General features: G+C 41.1%; 2 protein-coding genes across 2 annotated transcripts; one reads left to right on the forward strand and one right to left on the reverse strand.

Moving 5' to 3' along the window:
- Positions 1-38: 38 nt before the first annotated feature.
- LOC108116637 (ran-binding protein 3) lies at positions 39-1,944 on the forward strand. Its single transcript, XM_017228617.2, has 2 exons — positions 39-159; positions 289-1,944. Exons 1-2 carry the CDS (start codon positions 144-146, stop codon positions 1,623-1,625), a joined length of 1,353 nt encoding a protein of 450 aa, XP_017084106.1. The 5' UTR covers positions 39-143; the 3' UTR covers positions 1,626-1,944.
- On the reverse strand, positions 1,827-21,146 carry LOC108116635 (3-hydroxy-3-methylglutaryl-coenzyme A reductase). Its single transcript, XM_017228615.2, has 6 exons — positions 20,561-21,146; positions 5,619-6,060; positions 5,203-5,290; positions 4,508-5,083; positions 2,814-4,439; positions 1,827-2,459 (listed from the first exon to the last, which is right to left on the reverse strand). Exons 2-6 carry the CDS (start codon positions 6,010-6,012, stop codon positions 2,387-2,389), a joined length of 2,757 nt encoding a protein of 918 aa, XP_017084104.2. The 5' UTR covers positions 6,013-6,060; positions 20,561-21,146; the 3' UTR covers positions 1,827-2,386.
- Positions 21,147-21,358: the final 212 nt, after the last annotated feature.

Raw genomic sequence — 21,358 nt, forward strand, 5'->3', positions numbered from 1 at the left:
GTTGAATATCGTTTACTACCGCCGCGCCTATCGATAGTTGCGATATCCCAGCGATAACAGTTCGGCAGGCTTGACACAGAACGCTCTTTTCTGGAAAAGATTTGGCAATTTATATTTCAAATTTGCAACTAGCTAAGTTTGCAATGTCCGAAAATAATGGTAAGTGTTAGAAAACACAACAGCTTTGTGTTTGTTGAAACTTCAAATTACCAATCGGACACAAAACTTTGGCTTCTGACGACTCACCCAAAAGCTGACAAACGAATCTTGTTTTTTTCTTCTCCCCAGAAGCGTCAGTCGAAACTAACTGTTTCCGAGGTGGCTTCACCCTTAAGGCTTCTCGCCTGGGCGGTGCAGTACTGCGTCCAGCTGTGCTGGCCAACAGCAGCGGTTCCAACAATAGTTCCACATCGATGACCGCCGGCGAGGAGGTCGCCCTGCTGAACAATCCCTTTCTGCGTGAAGCAAAGGACGAGGAAGATGACGAAGAAGTGGTTGCCACCGGCTCATCAGTTGCCGAATCTTCTGGCGATAAGGATGATGACGATGTGGACGAACGGCCGGATCCACTGACCAAGCTGCGTAGCAATGGCATCGAGCGTTCGAGCATGTTTGCCGCTGCCAAGAACAACATGCCCCATGTGCAGTCTAGCGGCTTTGTCTTTGGTCAGAATGTGCATGAGCGCGTCGTCGCCCCCAATCCGGAGCAGGTCATTTCAGAGCCAGATACAGAGGCGGCCGGCAGCTTGGGATCGGGTTCCGCTCAGGAGGCCGCCTCCTCATCCACCGCCGCCTCGTCGTCGGCGCCATTGCTTTTCTCCAGCGTCATTCAAAACGCTGCCCAGACCACAGAGACCAGCGAGGCAGCTGCCTCTTCATCCACCTGTAGCAGCAGTAGTAATAACAAGGAGTCCGCCGAGGCTAAGAGCTTGACGGATGTCGCCAGGGAGTACGAGGAGAGCCGCGCCCAAAAGCGCAAATATGAGGAGGTAGAGACCTTCACCGGCGAGGAGGATGAGATCAATATCATCGACGTAAGCTGTAAGCTATTTGCTTTTCTTAACAGCAACTGGGAGGAACGTGGTCGGGGTAGCCTGCGGTTAAACGACGCCAAGGACGGTAGGGGCAACTCGCGAGTGGTCTTCCGTACTTCTGGAAATCTACGCCTCCTGCTCAACACCAAAGTCTGGGCTGCCATGGTTGCGGAACGAGCCAGCCAGAAGTCATTGCGCCTGACAGCCATTGATAACTCTGGCGTTGTTAAGATCTTCCTGGCCATGGGCCGGCCTGCAGACATTGCCCAGTTGCACAAGGCGCTCAGCGAACGGATTGCCAAGCGTAAGGTCTCACATCCCGAAGAGTGCACCGTGGAGGAGACGAAAAACGGCGTGGCCTCCGAGGCAGCTGCCAGTCTACAGCCAGAGTCAACGACCCACGATGACGATGATGAGGATGCTACACCCGGATCGTCGGGGGCAATTTCCGCTGAGGCGGACAGCTATGAGCCAAGTCCCAAGAAGGTGATCGTTCAGCCCGACAGTAGCGCCGATGTAAGCGTGCCGCCCGTTGAGGAGGGCGGCGAGGATGCCGAGGCTGAGGCCAAGGAGTCCACCGATCAGAATTAACCGCCCCTCGCTCTTGTTCTTTTTATACGATTCATCCATGAAGAAAAGTGAAAACACACAACAACTAATTAATAAAACGCGCCGTGAATTATTATAAATTAATTATAATAATTTATTAATAATTATTATTATTAAAAGTAAAATAAATGAAGTGCAGATTTGTAAACCCGTGAGCAGCGTTATACAAAAGACATTTATCCATTACGCTTTTTGTGTTTATATATTGTTTTTTCTTTTGTTAAAAAACGAAAACAGAAGTTATAAGATATCGATATCGATCGTACTCGCTCTAATTAAACGTTTTAATTTAGTCACTATACAAACCCTATGTACTACTTTTCGCTTAGGATATACTTTTTACAAGTTCAGCGCTTGCACTAGTCCTGGTCATAGCTGCTCCACTGACTGGCATTCTGGAGGGGATTCCAGCGTATCTTCGTTCAGTATTCAGTATATATATAGGTATTGAAAAAAATAGCGTTATGACGAAACGTACAATCTAAGTGGAAGAAGGAGCAGCAACAGTGGATATAGTTTCATCCCATCCTATGCTCACAGCATTGGCTTGGAAGGATTCGCCGAACTGGAGGAAGCTGCTGTTCGTTTCCTTGGCCAGGCCAATCAGGTTATTTATCAAGCAATTTGTGAAACATTCAACTATAAAGGTAACACCTAAAGAAATGAGTTGCAACGCCTGGCCTGCCCGGTAAGAGACTCTATGTACAAAAGGGTAGAAGTCGGCGCCCTTGGAGCGCCCAATCTTAGCTGATGGTGCTGCAGCTGGACACGGTCACGTTGAGAGGATTGTTGGCGCTGCTCACGGCAATGGAGGAGCTGCAAAAACAACAAGAAAAACATATATTACATTTTGGATCTTCAAGTATATATAGTTGTTAGTATGACTGCTAGTCAGCAGAAGAACTAGAATTATGTTTATTCCATATTTTGTATATCAAATCAAACTTCAAGAAACAGGAAAAATTGTAATTTTATTTACTTAAAAATATGAATGCCATTTTGGGCTACTTTCATTTAAATTGCAAATTGTATTTCTAAATTTAAGATTCAAAGGTTATTGATAAACGAATTAGATTAGTTTCTAACCTGTATAAAATTTGATTTTAATTTATCTTACATATATCAAAATTCATTTGTAATTTATTTGGAAAATCAAAAATAAACACTTACCGATTGTGACGCATGTGACTCTTGACTAGATCGCTGTTGACCAGCGCTGCCATTAGGCTCAGTTCACCGGCCATGACCGTGGCACAGACTATCTGGGCCAGCTTCTTGGCATTGTCACCCGGCCTTGTGGCGTGTGCTCCGCGAACTCCGAGCATTTCCAGGCAGGCGCTTTGGCCGGGCAGCCCTGTGCCGCCGCCCACAGTTCCCACCTCCAGCGAAGGCATTGTGCAGGTCATGTAGAGGTCCTCGCTGTTCTCCACCCAGCACTCCATGGCCGTTGAACAGTTGCTAGAGGTAACATTTTGAGCGGGATCCTGCCCCGTGGCCAGAAAGACGGCGGTCACCATGTTGGCGGCATGGGCATTGTTACCACCAATGCTGCCGGCCATGGCGCTGCCACCCATATTCTTTAGCTTATTGCACTCGACCAGCGTCTTGGCATCCGTCTTCAGCACAGAGCGCAGTGTGGCAGCCGAAATGGTGCATTCGGTGACCACACGCTTGCCACGTCCCTTAATCCAGTTAATGGCCGCTGGTTTCTTGTCACAACAGAAGTTCCCACTTAGTGAGATTATCTGCATGTCGGGAAACTGGCGCTTGATACGACGCAGAGCCATCTCAGCGCCCTTGGACACCATGTTCATTCCCATGGCGTCGCCGGTAATGGCAACAAAGCGAATATACAGCTGTGGTCCATCCATGGCAATGTGGCAATCCTTCAGACGGCCAAAACGAGATGTGGAGTCGAATTCCGTCTTCACCAACTGGTAGTTTTCATCGTTTTCAATCCACAACTTTGCCTCTGCTGCACGAGCAACACTTGGGAATCTTACACATGGCGCTCGGGTCATGCCCACGTCTTCCACAACAGATCGAACTCCACGAACGGACAACGCTTTGCAGCCACGATTCGTGGAGGCAACTAAAGCACCCTCAGTGGTAGCCATTGGCACATAGTAGGTCTCACCGTCCAACAGCAGTGGTCCGGCATATCCAACGGGAATGGGAACGTATCCCAAGACATTCTCACAGCAGGCGTTAAGCACCCTGCGGTAGTCAAAGTGCAAATAAGGCAAGAAATCCAGTCGACCCGTCGCCATTTTGGCACGACTGGTAATGATCTGTCGGCGGATTCGGACTCCCCTCTCTGGATCGCCCAGGACAGATTCGATTTTGTAGAGCGGACAGTGAGTGCCGCCGGCATGAACAATAGACACGATCTCCTCATCACTCAAAGAAGCGGGCCCACTGCCATCTTCAGTAGAGTTCAGGATGTCTAGGCATTCCTGCAGTGGTCGAGGTGGCATAACAGGACCCACCAGATCCAGGTCGCGCAGAGGAAGAAGGTCTGTTTGTGTAGAAGCATTGGCCGAGCTCTGCTCTTCAATAGTGAAGAGTGCTGCACGGACTACAGCTTGAGCTTCACTGATCTCTGGTTGCTTCTTCTTCTCATTCTCTTCCTCTTCAATGGGAGTGGTTTGTGAAGCCTTGGCGGCGATTTCCACCGGAGCAGATTGACGCAGCTGTTCCGGCAGTGGGTCGCGATTGTCGAAGCAAATGAATTTGACCACCAAAGCGATGAGAACAATTGAGATTACTATATGATCGGCACTCATGGTCAGCCATCTGGAAAGTTGTACAAAAATAGTTATTTTTATGTTTTATAAATCAAATTATATATCCGTAGAACTTACTTGATGATGATGTCGGTGATCTCTCCAGATTCTGTGCGATTATTGCTCACATTCAAGCTGAGCGTGGGCGACAGTGTATTGTCCACGGAGTCATAGTCACTGCCGGAGAAGGCGACGCGACTATAGATGTGCACGGCCATCAGGCCGGTGGTCATGATCAGCTTGACACGCTGGAGCACCGGATTGGCCTTTTGCTCCTCTTCTGTGAGGGATTTCAGGAGCAGTGAACCCTTCGCTTTCTCCCGCACCACCGAAATATCGACTCCCGACCGAGACAGGTCAAAGATTAGCGACAGGCAGGCGGGATAGAAAGTCATGAAGACCACATAGTTGACAAGCACCGAAAGTACGGCGAACATGCAGAGCATCTCCAGCCGCTGTATTCCGGAAAGCGTGCCCACACCTACCAGCAGTACCTCCACGATAGTGTCCAAGGAAATGGCAGGCCCCAAAAGCTCCAAACCTCGAGCTATGTTTTGGGTCACCTCTGCTTGATTACTGCCCGAAAGGGCCAGCTGGGCCAGTCGGCCAGAATTGGACAGGTCAATGACCAGCAGCAGGAAGAACAGGGCATCCCTGAAAAGTGGTTGAAAGTGGGTTTATTCATAAATTACTTTATTTAAGATAAAGTCGACTAAAAATGAAGTTAAAAATACATGAAAATACTTTCTATTTCTAATTTTTAGAGTACTCACTTCAATTCGGAGATGTCGCTGCCTAGGAACTTAATGATGGCCGTCGTAAAGATGAAGCTGGAGAAGACCGTGAAGAGGCCGGCGATGCCTGAAAGAGAAGGCGACATGAGTTGGACGGACGTATTAGTGGACGGAGGTCGAATCGTTTAGAGCGCACGTGAGAAATACCACGGAGCTTCGTTTGCCGCCTTCAGGTTGCTACCTGCTGGTGCTTCTGTTGCCGCCTGCCCCACCTCTAAAATCTTGGCCAAACATTCCAGTCTTGTGTGTGGTTTGCGTTTTTTCCCAGCTTTTTTTTTGGCGGGAGGTTCCATCATAATAGTTCGGAGTGGGGACCAAACAATGCCAACGTTCTAACCACTTTGGTCAACACACGTGCCCCCCAGTGATGTAATTCCATCATCGTCAGTACTTACCCAGCACATATTTCGATCCCAGACGATGGAGGCTGCAGAACTGGTAGTAGCAGTACAAAACGGCTGTGCAGCGTACGATGGTCATCAGGATGACGTCGGCGGCATTGTATTCGGCCTCCAGGCCATCACAGGATTGACTCCATCCATGACAGGGCCTGTGCCTGCTGGATGTAGCTGATCCTCCCACAGGCGTTTGTGGTATAGCTGCTCCAGGTCCCGATCCTCCAGCAGCGGCGGCTGAGGCTGTGGCTGCGCCTAGACCGCTACTCGCATCCAGGGTATTGTTTTTGTCAACAGTCAGCATACAGGCTGTGATGGTGAGCAGGGCTACGATGACCTCCCAGGGATGCGAGGCGCAGAATTCGCCGTGGGCGCGAAACAAACGTCCTATCATGGCTGCAGTATGTCCGAATCCCGTCCAGATCTGGCCAATCGTGGCTGGCTGTGGGGAAAAGAAATAAATATTAAACATTTTATATATCCGCCTGTCAGTTAACACACTTCTTACTGGGGTTTTTCTCAATTACCCCAGAGCGGTCACCCTTTTATGTTCTTTTATGTGCCCAAGGACATTTAAGGCCAGGATGCGGGCCAGGCCAGTCAACTTTTGTGAGCGCCACATAATCAAGGCATAAGCAAACGGCATGGGGGTAGGGGGCAAAGGGTAAGGGCGTAAGGGGAAAAACCGAGTTAACTATAATCAACAGGGGAAAAAACATATCGATTTAACTGTTGACACATTCACAGGCCCGCAGGCTCAGGCGATAACGACAACGACGACGACGACCCCATCGCAAAAGGAAACGGAGAAACACGTTATTACACTAAGCGGATTTGAACGGTCTGTGCGTGTCCTTGAGCTCTGAGAGGCTGGCATGTCTCAATCCCTACCTACCCCACACCACCAACAATGCAAATCCATGATTGATAGTTTAAGCCGGGCCAAGTTCCAAGTTCCGCATGCCGGCAGAGTTCGCGGCTGGCTTAATTAAGCCATTGGTCAATCTGGGCGGACGATCGCTCGCCCACCACGTGCCCGGCATAAAAAATAGCCAGCTCTGAACTATCCACCTATCCTGATGATGCTACTACAGCTACTGCCTCCCAGTTAGTTTGACAACGCGCCATAAATATTCAAACCGTCCCGCCTTAACGCTGCGCCGGCGCACAGTTTCTGTTTTTTTTCTTTTTCTTTTTTTGGAACGACTATCTGGCATCCATAAACAATGTTTTCCATTTTGTTGTAAAAAAAAAGAGAAAGATGCAGATAAAATAAACAAATAAATATGCTAAATAAATCAAATGCCACTTTGGCACGCCAAGAGGCGATGTCGGATTCCGGGGATTTACGAGTACGAGTACTAGTAAGAGGACCAGCATCAAAGTGCCTGAGCATTGTGTAATCCGAAGCCTTGGGGGCCATAAACCATCAGAAGCACTCAGGGAACGGGCATCGGGCGTCCTTTTAAATGTTTATGGGATGCACTGTACACTGGCAGGAGTTCGTTTCCCAAAAGGGAAAGGGATCTCAAGGGGCAACTCATTGGGGATAGAGAGCATAAGGAAATTTTGATTTGATTTTTATAAAGATTATGGTTTTCAATGGACCCATAAAAGGTCTGAAATAGCATAGTTTTGAATGCTGAAAAGTTAAAGAAACGTTTGGATAGTTCTTTATTTTAATTTTTTAAAAGAAAACTCGAGTTTCCTAATGTTTAACCAAAGAATGAGTTTATATTGAAGCACTTAAGTTACTAGGACAGCTACTCAGAACCTATAATATCAATGGCCTTAGAAATTTCCATTAGAAAGTGCATCAGTTTTCTTCATTATTTTCTCAAAAAGTCTTTAATAAAATCTTCACTGCAGCCTGAAACTAGCTGAGAAGATCAGAATAATGATTTTTATTGACTCAAAAGTAAGACGTCAAAAGGGGCAATAGGAGCTAGTAAAGCCTCCAGGCGCGATCGTTAAAAGTGCAAAGCATAAACAATTCCCTCCAATATTCAAAACAAAAAGCACAAAATTGATGTTTCTTTTACTCATTGGCTGTGGCTAAAATGGAAGGCCTGCAAATGCCCGCCCGAGCCGGCAATTGTTTGGGGTTTATTTTTGGTATGTGTTTTATGGCGAAAATCGAAGGAGGGGTAAACACCACTGGCCGTCCAAAAGGCCATGACAGAGAGTGGGGGAGTAGATCAAGATCACGTTTGGAGTACATGTGTTGTTCCGAACAGAAGTCGACTGTGAAGATATCTTCATTTGTTTGCCTAACCAAATGGTGTTTTTGAGTAAGCGCCAATTTCCTGTAAGGGTCTCCAGTCATTGCGAAAAAAAATTGTGAAATATCACGTCCATAAAAACTAAATCAAATATTGACTTAGGCGTGACATTATTGAATTCTAGTTATTTTAGAGAATATTAGGTGGATTGGGTAATAACGTTAGAAAAATGTGTTAAATTCAAGTTAGATTACCAAACATTTGAGGAAACATTAAAAAAAACACCTCTCTTTTTCCTGTTAAATATTTTGACCTCACTTCCATTGTTTTCCCCAATAGATTTTCCTGTTTTTCTGTTCTAATTTTCTTCAATTTCCTGCTTTCAAACTCATTGAACACAATTGATTTGATGATTAGTGCGGAGTCGAAGTGGAAAACTAGAATTCGCACTAGAACAAAGTCCCTGGAAAGATGTTGTTATTCCCCTTACATTTGTTTGCCATCAAAGTTCCATCAAATGGGTGTGAAAAACACGACGGAACTGAATGGTAGAGAGTTCCATTCAGACTCCACAACACCTCTGATCTCCGCGTGAAATCTTCTACAGAGAAAATACCGAGTGAGTGTGTGACGTAAATTCAGAGTTAGTGGGGGAAATTGCCAAAGCACATAAACGAGAAATTAGACAAATTTTTCATTTTCATTCAAATGTTTATTTTCGGTCGCTGTTTTACAACAGAAGTTGCGGGCAAGAACAATTAACGAGGGCGCCGCTAATATCTGTTGAATGGCGAAATGTTTAAATTTAGCACCAAGAACGGCAGGAAAAAGCAACCGAAAAAATCTGGAGAAATACAAGAAAACTGTTTTGCTGTGGAGGCAAGGACGCTGGGCCAAGGGGCGTTAGACCTTTTCATTCCCCAACAAAACGCTCCAGCGAGAGCGGCTGCATTGTTTTGCATACTTTTTTTTTTTTCTTTCGTTTACATTTGAAAGCACTCGGCGAACGGATGTTGCGGCCGACCTCAACCTTATGGCCATAGAACACAATCTTCTAAGAGGGAGGAGAAAAGATTTCGCCCGAGGAATAACTACCAAAATAAATACACATATTCCAAAGCGAGAAGAAAACTTGCTCAAACAGAAGATTCTCGACAATGAAGCTAAAGTAAACGACAAGTAAATACTTATACTAAAACCAAAATAACAAAAATAATTTAAGAGTGTAAGGAAAGGGCAGTGCCTAAGTAAATACCAAGTTTGTATGGCCATAAAAGATTTTGTTTTACGGGTAAATATTCTTAAGTAATCTACGTAAGTTAAATGATGTCATATACGCAAAAAAAAACCTATTTAGGCTTAGTAATTATAACAGAAGTTCATTTTGATTTTAATCTCATGAAAATAAAGTAATGCAAAAGGTTGATAACAGCTTAAAAAGTCAACAATTGGTTTTAAATAAAAACTGATTTTACTTTTAACTAAATGTAGTTTTTTATAGTTAGTTTTAGAGTTTTGTTTTAAGTACTAACCCTCGAATAGATATCAAATATAATCGCCTTAAGTGCTGTAATTAATTATAATTTGCATAAGCAATGTCATTACCCTCGAAGGGGTAATTCCACAGGGGCCTACCGCCAAAGAAGAAATCGGGGTAAAACCCAAGTGCCTGGGGACCTAATAAAACCGAAAAATTCTGCGAAAATATCGAGCGACGCGTGCAGCATTTGCATTTATGTTCCCCAAATTGGAAGCGCTGGCAGCCACAGCCACTTGGCCAATCCCAATTAATATGCCCAATGGGTGTGTGTTCAATTGTCGGGCTACCAAGAAACCAGGAAAGGGGAGATAGCGATGCGTCATGATCTGTCTTCGTCTCACTTTTTTTCTTTTTTGGGAGGAGTGGGTGAATGGGTTTTCCTGGAATCTTAAGCATACAGCTCTTGCTTATTTATGGCCACGGAAATTTTCCATATAATTTGGTATTGTTTTTGCACAAATTTTCTGGCAAATTAACACAACAGTATTTAGCACAACGATGCTAAAAGATTATGCATAAGAAAGCAATGATCAGCTGATCTTTCTTCGTTAATTAGAAAGTTCTGAGCAGCAGAAGAAAGTACCTTATATAAGTAAAAATAAATTATATATATTTCTGTTTTGGAATTTAAAATATTTTTAGTTCCGCTGGAAAAACAAAAATTTCTTCGATTTATGTACAACTGCTGGCGCATTGAAGAATGGCCACATGCAAATTATTGCAATTAACGCCTTTGATTTACGATTGTTTGTTGTTATTTTGAGGTCTTGATGATTTATTCGAATCGAGCAGAAGTTTGGACTTTGATTTATCAAAATTCATTTTCAACAATGCCGTCTGTATGTACACCTCAAATACAGCCAAAAATCTAGTACTTTCCCATGGCATCCAGTCGCATTTGTTTACGTGCTTTTCCTCCCAAGTGCCTGCTCTGTATTGTATAATAAATTGCCACAGATTGTTTATAGTTTGTGCTAAGGCTAAAATCTGCTTAAAAAAACAAAGAAAATTCAGCAAATTTCCCACCTGATGTATGAATAACAAATACAAATTTCAAGTTAAACCAAAACCATCAGGGACATTGTTATATTATATATACGTGTATGATAATGAAATTGATAACAATTGGGAAAACAAGGCAGAAAATTCACATTCCCTCACCTTTTTTTGGGGGTGAGTGAGTGGGATGAGCAGCACCCAACGTGGCCATGCATTAATTTAGCCAATTAATATTTAGGAGCTTCAGCGACATTTTATGGATTAAGTTATTTACTTTCACTTATATAAGAGAGGTTTGTGCTTTAAAATGAATTATTTTTTATAGTCAAACGAGGTGGGGAATAAATATTAGTCAGTTTTATAGCTTTTCTTAGGAAGAAGATGGTGCGATAGCTAAAACCTAAATATCTTAAATCTTAAGTGCATTTTGTACATTCTTTTACCTTAGTTTTCCCCTAAGGATCTCTTGTAAGTCATCCAATTAACCCAGATTTGTATAATTAACAATAATTTGCAGCACTTTTAAAAGATATTTTAATGGTTTAAAAAGATAATTGGCTAACCTAAAAGATTACCATGAAATTTGAAACCTAACTAAGCCACATTACTTAGCCAGTTCTCACTGCCTAGACTGTCTAGAACTGTTTGCCTCAGGAACCGGATATATCTATGTATGTATGAGTATCTTTTCTGCGTAGCCGTCGTCGTGTCTGGAAATCTTCAATCTTGCAACTTGTTTTCCGCCTCCTTTCTCCACAAGTCTTTTGGCTAGATTGCAATAAAGAGCATGAGTCATGTGGCCACTTGTTCTACTTCTTTTTTCGTTGATCGAAGATTGTGACTCATCCGGCTGGGCCAAACTATTTGCCTTTCTGTTAAGGCAATTACAAGTGGCGTGGGATTTGGGGCAGCTCATTACCACCAGTTGCTGCAGTTGATGTTGTAAGATTGATAAAGGCACAAATAATAGATCTCAACTGCTGACATACACACCGAAACACCGAAACGAGGGTAAACGGGATTGATGGGCAACTCTGCCATCGAAAAGTGGCCCCATTTATGACTTTGATTAGATAGGAAAGAAGGTCAAAGCCAATATTAACATAGATACATTTGAATGTACATAGATTGCACTTTGATATTTAGATAGCTGTTTTAGCCATTTTATTGGCTCTTTCATCCCAAAAGCTTATCAGCTTTTGGCCATCGATGGACTGACTGACTGTACACTAAAAGCCAAATCAAGTCCAAAGCAATCACAAACACTTGCCATGTAGATTAATGAAGACATTAAACGATAACAGGGCCAACAAAAATAAAACTCATTTTCCATTCAATTTTAGGGAAAAAGGAAAAAAAAAAAGAAAATAAATCTGAAACAATTTTCAAAGCTTTTTCTTGCTTTGGCAGCAGCAGCAGAGCTTTGTGTAATTTACAAGTTGGCCAAACAAAAAGTAAAAGTTGTCGCGTGAGGCACAAATAAATAAATTAATAAAACGACACACTCAAACGGCGATGATGCGAGGAAGCCGAAGAAAAAACAGTTTTACTTTCTACCAAAAATGCGAATGCTGCTAATTTGTATGCAAGCAACAAAGGCTTTTGGTCCAAAAACAAAAATTCCAAAAAACTGTTGTGTTTTTTTCAAGCCGAAACAACGGTAAAGTTAAATCAAAGTAAAACCCACAGCTCCCCTTTTGTACATCAAAAGATTTTTTCCATCAGCCAGTTGTTCTCTGCTTTTTGTAGGGAGAAACAAACTTTTACAAACTGCTGGATTTGAAAATTAAAACTTGCTGCGTAAATCAAAGTTAAAGACCCATTTGGGCTTTTTGGTTGATGCTGTCGACTCTTTGAGAGACTGACATGTGTCAATAGGCATATGTTAATCAGGTGCTCCAGCAGCATCGCGATATCATCGCCTCATCCTCTTGGCCAGCAACGCTTGACATTGACCCACTTAACGGTTGGTCCATCGATTCGCGTTGACCACAACGCCGTTAACCATCCAAAAAAGAGCTGACCAAAAAAAAAATGCTTTGAGGGGTAAAACCGGAACCATTCGCAATGAAATAGAAAGTTTTTTTTTTTTTGGAGGTTTTGATAGTCGTCATTGGTTTATGAGAGGAAGAAAACGAGGGCTTGGGGCTTGGCTTCACGCAAATTAGAAATCTCTATAAAAAGCTTGATAGGATTTGGAGGAGAAACTATGGCTGCAAATTCCCTTTAAAATGTGTGCTATGTAGAAAGGAAAATTATAGGAAAATGGAAATATATCAGAAAACATATTAGCTTTAGATTTTATTCAAAGAAATTCATCTCGCATCGTACTAAAATTGTCTAAAATTTAAAGCGAAAAATATATAAAATAAAAGCTGACTGCAGAAGCGGATCTTAAAGCAGAAAGTTAAAGTTAATATAACAATTATTAAGTAGTAATACTTCCCTATATAGTTAATAACTTTAACAGAGAAGAAAGGTTATTCCGAAGAGACGACCTTTTCTGCTCATAATTGCTCACATTTGCCATTGTATTTTAATTTAAGCAATCCCCAAGCTTAATTGCTAACATCCTCTGGCATTCGTCCTTAGTCTGAAATTGTTAAAAAAAACCATTCATTTGCCAACCCTGAATACTGATGTTCCCTTCCGAGAACTTGGCTACTGGGGAAGTCGACTTCATTGGGAATCAATTTGATATTCAATTTATGTAGATTTCATTCCTGGAAAAAACTACAATTGTCTGATGATCTGCGTGCCAGCATCTTTTGTTTTGGTTAATCGACGTTTTCGACGGTGTCGACACGTGCAGGGCATTGCATTGCGTTAAAACTGTTGCATATATTATAAATCATATTAAGTATTTCAGTGCTGGAGGCAGCTAGCTAATTGGTGAAGCCCGCCGCCGTAGTCGCGATCCGGTTAATTGCCCATTAACATGACTGCGCCTCCGAACGCGACTCAAAAAAAAAAAAAATAAGAAAAAACCTTTGTTAACAAATTAAGCAATCCAAGCTATTATTAAATAAACCATAATTGAAATGCGCCGCCATAGGCGATGTTTTGGCCAAGGTTTTGTTTGTTTTTTTGTATTTTTTTTTTTGTTATTTGCCAATGCGGCAGGCAATGCGACGCATCCCCAGTTTCTGTTGCCGTCTGTCTGAGACTGCGATTCGCAATCACGCTAAGTAAAGCTGCCTTCATGCTCGGTTTGCCATTTGGCCAAAACCAACAAATCACAGAAATAAAAACAAAAATTGGCTAAAAAACACGGCAATTCTAATCACAGAGGCACCCCCACATCATCATTATTATTATGTCGTGGCAGGCACAGACACACATCATCATTAGCATTAGGGCCTATCTGAATCATCATCATGGCTGTTGTCGCCTCTGTCATCTGCAACATAAGCGCTCGTAAAGTGGGCAACTTTGGTTGGCTGCCTCTGATTTCTGGCAGCTTGTTGCAAATTTGAATTTTAATTCAGCCTTCAGTAGGGAGGGGGAAAAGGCATTTTTATCGACGCTCCGCCGGTTCTCTGATGTTTGCCGGATGCAATTTCAATTTCCAATCACAGTCATATTACACGGCTTCATGGATTACATGCTGAGATAGGAGCAAAAAACAGGAAAGAGTTCTCAGGGTGGCAGCCCTCCACCGCCCACTCATTTCCCCTTCATTTCCCGGCCCTACTGATGGTTTTTTTTGGCTTAAACAGAAATTGATTTGAGTTGGTTTCGAAGCTCAGCCAGTATGTGTGTTTGGCGGGTTGTTCAAGGAGTTCTTGGTCTTATCATAGGGTTTAGTTTAATATTACATAATGTTTAGAAATTTCCCCTGATGATATCAATAAGCTTAATGCGAAAACCACTTGTAATTATAGGTTTCCCAAAGTGATTCATTTCCACAAATTGAGATCATTTCCATCGAACTGACATTGATGTTCAGCTATTCAATAAATAGATCAGCAAAGTGCAAATCATTTTGCCATCGAAAGTGTGAAAAATTTCGTCCATTGAGTAATAAGTTTTAAGGTTAACGGAAATCTTAATGTCTAATAATTTATTTGGTTTGTGCTGCTGAAATACGAAAACAATTTCACTTTTGGGCTATTTGTTGTTATTTGCTATTTGAAACTTATTTACGTTCTAAATAATTGCCTGGAAATCTATAAATTTATATTTTCGCTTGCACTTCCTACAAATAATATTGGGAAAAGGGAAAAATTGTTGAGTACCTAGGCAAAACTTTATTTTTGTCGAGAAAAGGTACAAAGTTCAGATTGCCAAACCAAATTTCTACAGCAACAACTTTGTTGCAAATTAAAAACTTATTAAATGATACCATATCTTTAAATTAATTTGATATTATTTAAGTATTTACTGCATAAGATGACAGTAGATAAGCTCTATATCACTATGTAAAGAGACTAACTAATTTAAGTACAGATAATAAGACAAGCAAAGAGACTTAATACAAAGTAAGGGATTTAGCAAGAAGCAAAATGAATCTGAATGACAATAAGAATGCCAATCTTGTTTGATTTTAGCTAAGTACACATCATTTATTTATAAGCCAACATCTTCCTTTTGATAAACCATTTATAATCTGATTAATAGCCCTCGCTCTCTTACATTCATCCGCATGTGTACTTGGAGCAAAGTTTGTTTTTACAACCTTATCTGCGGCATATCCGACATCCAAGGAGCCATCCTGCCTCCCCCCTCGCATTATGGGAATTAATTAAATCGACGTGGCACACGAAAAGAATGTTATAAATTGCACAAATATTTTCCTGATGTGCGGGCGCTGCCTGTAGAAGACCTTGCCAATAAATGGCCTGACTTTGAAGTTTGATTATATACCTAGTGCGAGGGTCATCAAATGTCTTCCCGCAAAACAGAACGAAGCAAGGCACCAATAACAACTAACAGCCAACAGCTAGCCAACATACAAACAAACAAGCAGCGAGTGTAGATTAAACACGCTGCGTTTGTGCAATATTTGCCAGACCTTTTGGTAAAAGGCCATTCATTTGTAGTCTTTAGTCTGTAGTAGGTAGTATCTATGTATGTACGTTGCCTCAGAGCAGAGCCAAGAGTTTAACAAACAAAAGACGAGCATAGAATAAGTCGCTTCGGTTAAATGTAATTATGGGCGTTTTATTGGATGGCCCGGGGGTGTTGCCGGGTCTCGAAGTGGCGGCCTAGCTTCTGCATTGCTCAAATATTTGGTCCGCTTGCAACGACGTTGCTCAAAGTCTGTTTGACCGGCGTAAATAAACAACGTGCCTAGCCATGGGTGGCGACAATAAAAATCTTGACACAAACAGCAGAGACCAAAAACATCATTAAGCTTTAGCTATGGGCTAAACACAGAAAGAAAATCATATTTATAAAATGGGAAATACCTTTATAAAAATATGATACTTAAATGTGGGATAAGAAACCATTTGAATGATAATTAATACGAAATTAGTAGACTGAAATAGTTACTAGGCGGGGGTTTTCTGTTTTTAATTCTTATCAAATTTATATGACTAACAAAACTGTTTCTCTATCAGAATGAATTGAATGACCTTAATAAAAGCTTATGTCAGATGCCAGATGATTCAAGCTGGTTTTGTGTTTCAAAATGTAAAATTATGAACTTAAGCAAATTTATAAATAATTATCAACTCTTCCAATATTTACAATTATTGCAATAACATTGTATATATTAGTGTTATAAATTAATCATAACATTATTTTTCTTAGTGCCTGACCAGCATAGGCATTCGGCAAACAGCATGTGACATAGACAACTTGGCAGCGGGAGCTGCAATTGCATCCGCCCCGAACTTGGCCGGTTGGTAACTTGATTATGCCATAAACCAATATGTAAAGACAACGCATTTTTCTTGCGTTACGCTTTGTTTCGAACGGATCGGCTTGGATTGGTTAGTATATAGATAGGATAGTATAGGATCGAAAGGGGGGGGTATTGGTTATATTGCGTCGTCTGGCCCAGTCTGTTGCCATTAAGAGCCATCAGCATTCAAGGCGGTCAACTACGATTTCGGAGTGCCAATTGCTTGCTTCGGTGAGTTTTACGTGCCCGGCCAAACGAGTTGAGGGGCCAAAAAAAAAAGAAGAACTAAAAAAAATACAGTCTAAAGCAAAGTCTTAACTTCAATTGCAGCTGGAAGAGTGAGTGGCTGACCAAAAATCCAGTGGCAGTTGCAACGACGGTTTAACTGCTGGCACTCCTGAACCCTGAACATGAAAATGTTGACAGGTTTTTCTTCTTTTTTTTTTTTCTTTCAGCGACCTCATTTTACAACAACAGCACAGAAATCCAGAAATAAAATGAAAAGTTGTGGCCCCCCTGTCATCTGTGATCGAAGAGTTATGCAAAACTCGGTTTGGTCTCGTCTTCCTCTTTTTGTCAGACAACTTTTTTTTAGTCAATAACCATAAACTTGAGCCGAGTTTCGTTATGATGAAATCTGGTTAATTAATGGGCAATTATTAAATGCCGTAAGCAAGATCTAGTTAAGATTGTTGAAAGACAATTAAGTGCAATCGATGTGACTTTGGCTTTAACGAAAAAGTTCTTGCTTTTTAGAGTTCAAGAAAACTTGCTGGACTTAATTGGTTTGTTAAGCTAAAGCCATGCTGGTGCCGCAGTTTTCATTGGCTTGGGTTGCTGCAACATCTTCGCCTTGTTTGCTTATTTTTTTTGTGTTTTGTGGCTCTAATGCGGGCCTAATAAACATAAACTTTGATATGTTTATGCCAGAAGTGCGTGCTGGGTTGTGAGATGCTGCTGGCTTGTTTGTATTTGCATGCGGTCGGTCGGTCGGTTGGTCTTTGTTTGCATTTGTGCTTGAGCTGGAGATATTTGCATTTCAAAGTGAGTCCACACAACAGCAGCGAGTCTTGAGGCCTCCCCCGGACTAATTCGAGCCGATTGAACATCGATTTTATAGCCCCATTTTTTCGTTACGACCATCCGCAACAAAGGGTTCGCATCTGGCCTTCGCTGGAAGTTGGCCTAAAGCGGCGGAAATGTGTAGCCATCAATGCAATGTGGATGGCTTTGCAATAGCGCTTGAAGGTGATCGGAACAAAAAGGCAACGACGATTTCCAAAGTCATGCTCTCAATTCCAGAAATCAAAAAGGGGGTGGAGAAATACCTCAAATACTTAAGGATTACACTGGGGAAAATATGGGCAGTTTTTTGTATTATAATAATGAAAACTTAACCCTGATTTAAGAAGTCTTTTTGAATTTATATTTTGCAATTTTTTGTATTTTTATAGGTCTGAAAAAAAAATACTTCAATGAACCTGATAGTTTATGTTTAGGCTTTTTGGTTTACTTTGTTAAGTAACCGGAAAGGTTTAAATTATTCATATATTTGCTAATTGCAGAGCGTGTAGCTACTTAATATTTAATTTGTTGAATTGTTCGTCAATTCAATTAATTATTACATAGTTTGTACTTTGTAGTAATAGCTCTAGAAACCAGAAAGGTTGGATTTCTAATATTTATTAAAAAGAAAGGTTTGTTTTGCTTTAAATTTATAAATATTTATACTAAAAAACATTAGAAATACACTTATCCTGGTTTACTCATCGCTTAGCGATTTGCCAGCGCAATTTGCCAGAAATAACAACAATTATGCTTGCCATCATGATGATGATGATGATGAAATTGCAGGCTGAAAATCGCGCACGCGTTTTGCATGCGACTTGGCGCGCGTTTAGCTAATCGCGCAATCTATGGACGGGCAGACACACTCACGTTCGAAGGCGGCACATGACCAATTTCTGTTGCCAACACGAAGAGAAGGAGTTGGCAGATAGGCTAGCCCATTAAGAAAGAGAGACACGGGGGAGAAAGAAAGGGAGACATACCAAGCCAACCGCGCATGCGTGCGGTTTTAAACGCGTAGAAGTCGCGCGGTTTTGCAGGTGGCGGAGAAAGTTACCAACATTGAAACCACTTTTTTTTCGGTCCGTCGCTGCCCGCCCATTGTTGCCGCTGCCCCAAACTACATTGGTTCACATATATTCAAGACAGAAAAAAAGAAACGAGAGAGTAAAACGCCAGACCATAAAGCCAAAGAAGAAGCGCCCAGCCCAGCGTTAAATGAAAATAAATTTGTTTAAAAACCAAATCGAAGTTGGGCAAAGCCAAAGGCGCGCAGCGGTGAGAGCAAAAGTTATGAAATCGCCGCCAAAGTCGAATTTGTATCAATGAGTTTACAGTGGTGGTTAAAATATTAGCAGCGCTGATAGAGATTAAGGTTTCATTCTCAGACAAAATTCTTGGGAAAGTAAAAGCATTTTTGATAACGTTTTATGTTTTTGTTTAATCAGTTATTAATTATCTTTTTATTAAGGAGAACCTTTTTTGAACTCTTACTTATCACTTTCTTTTTTGTTAACAAATAACAAAAGGTGACTCAACTTTGGGAAAAACATAATAGTCTTATTACTAAAATAAATACAGGAGGAAAGACTATATTGTGAAAACATTAAATACATATTTTTTGTCTAAGATCCTAAATTTAGAGTTGTAGGGACTTCACCACTCTTTATAAATGAATATCATAAATGGTTGTCTTTGTATCTTAGTAAAAGAATATTTGGAATTAATTAGTAATATTATATTAATAGCATAAGACTTTTGTAAATCAAGAAAACCCATTCATAAATGAAACCCATTGAGAGAAAACCCATTTAAAGCTTGCCATTGACCAGTCTTCAGTCTCACGATGCTATAATTTCGATCTCCGCTGTCTCCCCAAAAAGAGCTCGATGGCGCGACTTTGGCTTGGCACAAAAATCGAATATGAATATACAAGAAAGCAAACTCAACTCTTTCGCAACTCTTGGCGCCCGGAGCAACTGGATTGGCTTGTAATTGAATAATATTTCTACTCCGCTGGCCACATAACGGGCGGCGGGCGCAGCTACAACAAAATAAATACAAGAAAAAAATATAAGGAAGCGGCAATGCACTTGACAAAGCTGCTTCACTTGTTGTTGCAGCGGTTTTATGGTTTATGTATTTTTTGTTTTGTTGTTTCTGTTATTGCTGTGGCCACTGCATCGGCTGGGACTGTGTGGCATTTTTCACTTTTGCTTTTAATAGCCAGATGCTGTCTGTCGTCTGAGACGGAGACGGAGATGAAGATGAAGTCGTCATTCGACAGCGTTTTTTTCGGAATTTGTTTTGGATTTTTGAAATTGCCGCTCTTCACATAACCGTAATACGCCTTCAGCCGGTTTATATATATATACATATATATATATATATATATATATATATATATCTGTATCTATATAGTTGTGTATCTGTGTGTATCGGCGTTTCTGTCGCTGCCAGATGTCGCCCATTTCGATTTTGGTAAATTGGTAAACTGGGAAACAGGCCAAGGAAATCAACTGCCATCGAGAAAGTAGTAGTACTTTCTTTCTACCAAAATTCAGACGCGTCAGGAAATGAGAAAATGTTGACAGCGCAACAGGATGTTTCGAAATAACTCCTGCTGACTGCTTTCAAGTGTTTCTTATTGTTTCTTTAGAGGAAAGGACACACGACGGCAAATATGTCATCTGTATGTAATTTGTTTTGAATCGGTCATGGATTTCTTATAAAAAACTTATAAATTTTATTCATTTTTAAAATTGTTTACCAAAACATGAATTTCAATTTATTGAAAGAAAAACTTTAAAAACAAGAAGATCTGAATTAATCGAATAAAGTCATTTCAAGCTAATATTTCAACCAAACAATTGCTTTCCATATCTTTCCCTATTTTATATCAGCTTGAAAGTGATCTTATTTTCTTTTCTTCAACCAAAAATCTCCTGTGCTCAAGTGGCTTTTTGCTTTTTAAAGAGAAAGTTGTCCAACATGTGTTCCCACTGCAGACGAAGAACTTTTAATAGACGGCGGCGACGAGGTGCCAGTGATTGATAAGATTGGGGAGACCCACAGTTGCATAACTGGCGACTAACCAAATATTGGGATCCATATGCAACAGATTATAAATGCGTGTTGTGATTCAAGGTGGCCTACGATCGGATTCAATGGCTAATCAGATGGATTTCCTTTTTGGAATGAGGCACCGATAAGGCTCAAAAAAATATACCCGAAAAAGATGAAAATAAAACCCAGAACTAACCTTGCTTTTTGGGCGAGGGATCGGTGCGTTTTTTGTGGTGATTAGTGTCAAATGTTTGACACGCGCCGTAATCCACAAAAGAAATGCTAATGAGGATCTTCTGCAGAATGGAGTATGTGATTTCTAGTTGGAGAGGTCGTGGTGGTTATTAACTAGTTCTTCTCGATGTATCAACTTTTTGCGAACAAATCCACATAGTTTTTTAGCACGACGCGTTATTTGGTCTTACATTTATATAACCACTAATTGCCGCACTTTCGTTCGCGTATTCCGATTTCTATTTTATTTGCCTAACAAATTGTTTAAATGCGAAAAACACACGGAATTTCTCTGTTTTTATTTATTGTTGTTTTTGCTACAGAGCGCACACTCGAGTTGTTGTTGTACTATTTGGCAGTGGTGTTGTGCCCCGGTTTTCTTTCGATATTCTTGCGGATCGGGTCAACTGGTTAGTTGGCTGCGCGACGACTGCCAATTGCAATCTTGGCGTCCGGAATTATAAACTATTTTGCTGCGGGCTGCAAAACGAATTGAGTTGCTGTTTCTTCCGCGTACACAACTTCACGCTGAACAGCTGTTCGATGAGTGTTACCATATGGGGTTATCGCTTTCTCAGCAATCCAAAAATTACCTAAAATATCATGCATAGCATCCTAAAATAATAATCGAATACTTATATCGCTTATCGAATGAATTATTAGTTAATTAATATATGATATATTAAAATTTTAAGATCTGTAAAATAAGAAAGGAATAATTAATATGTAATAGGTAAGAGATTATAAAATTAAAAAAAAT

Source organism: Drosophila eugracilis, unplaced genomic scaffold, assembly GCF_018153835.1.
Source record: "Drosophila eugracilis isolate 14026-0451.02 unplaced genomic scaffold, ASM1815383v1 contig_75, whole genome shotgun sequence".
NCBI lineage: Eukaryota > Metazoa > Arthropoda > Insecta > Diptera > Drosophilidae > Drosophila > Drosophila eugracilis.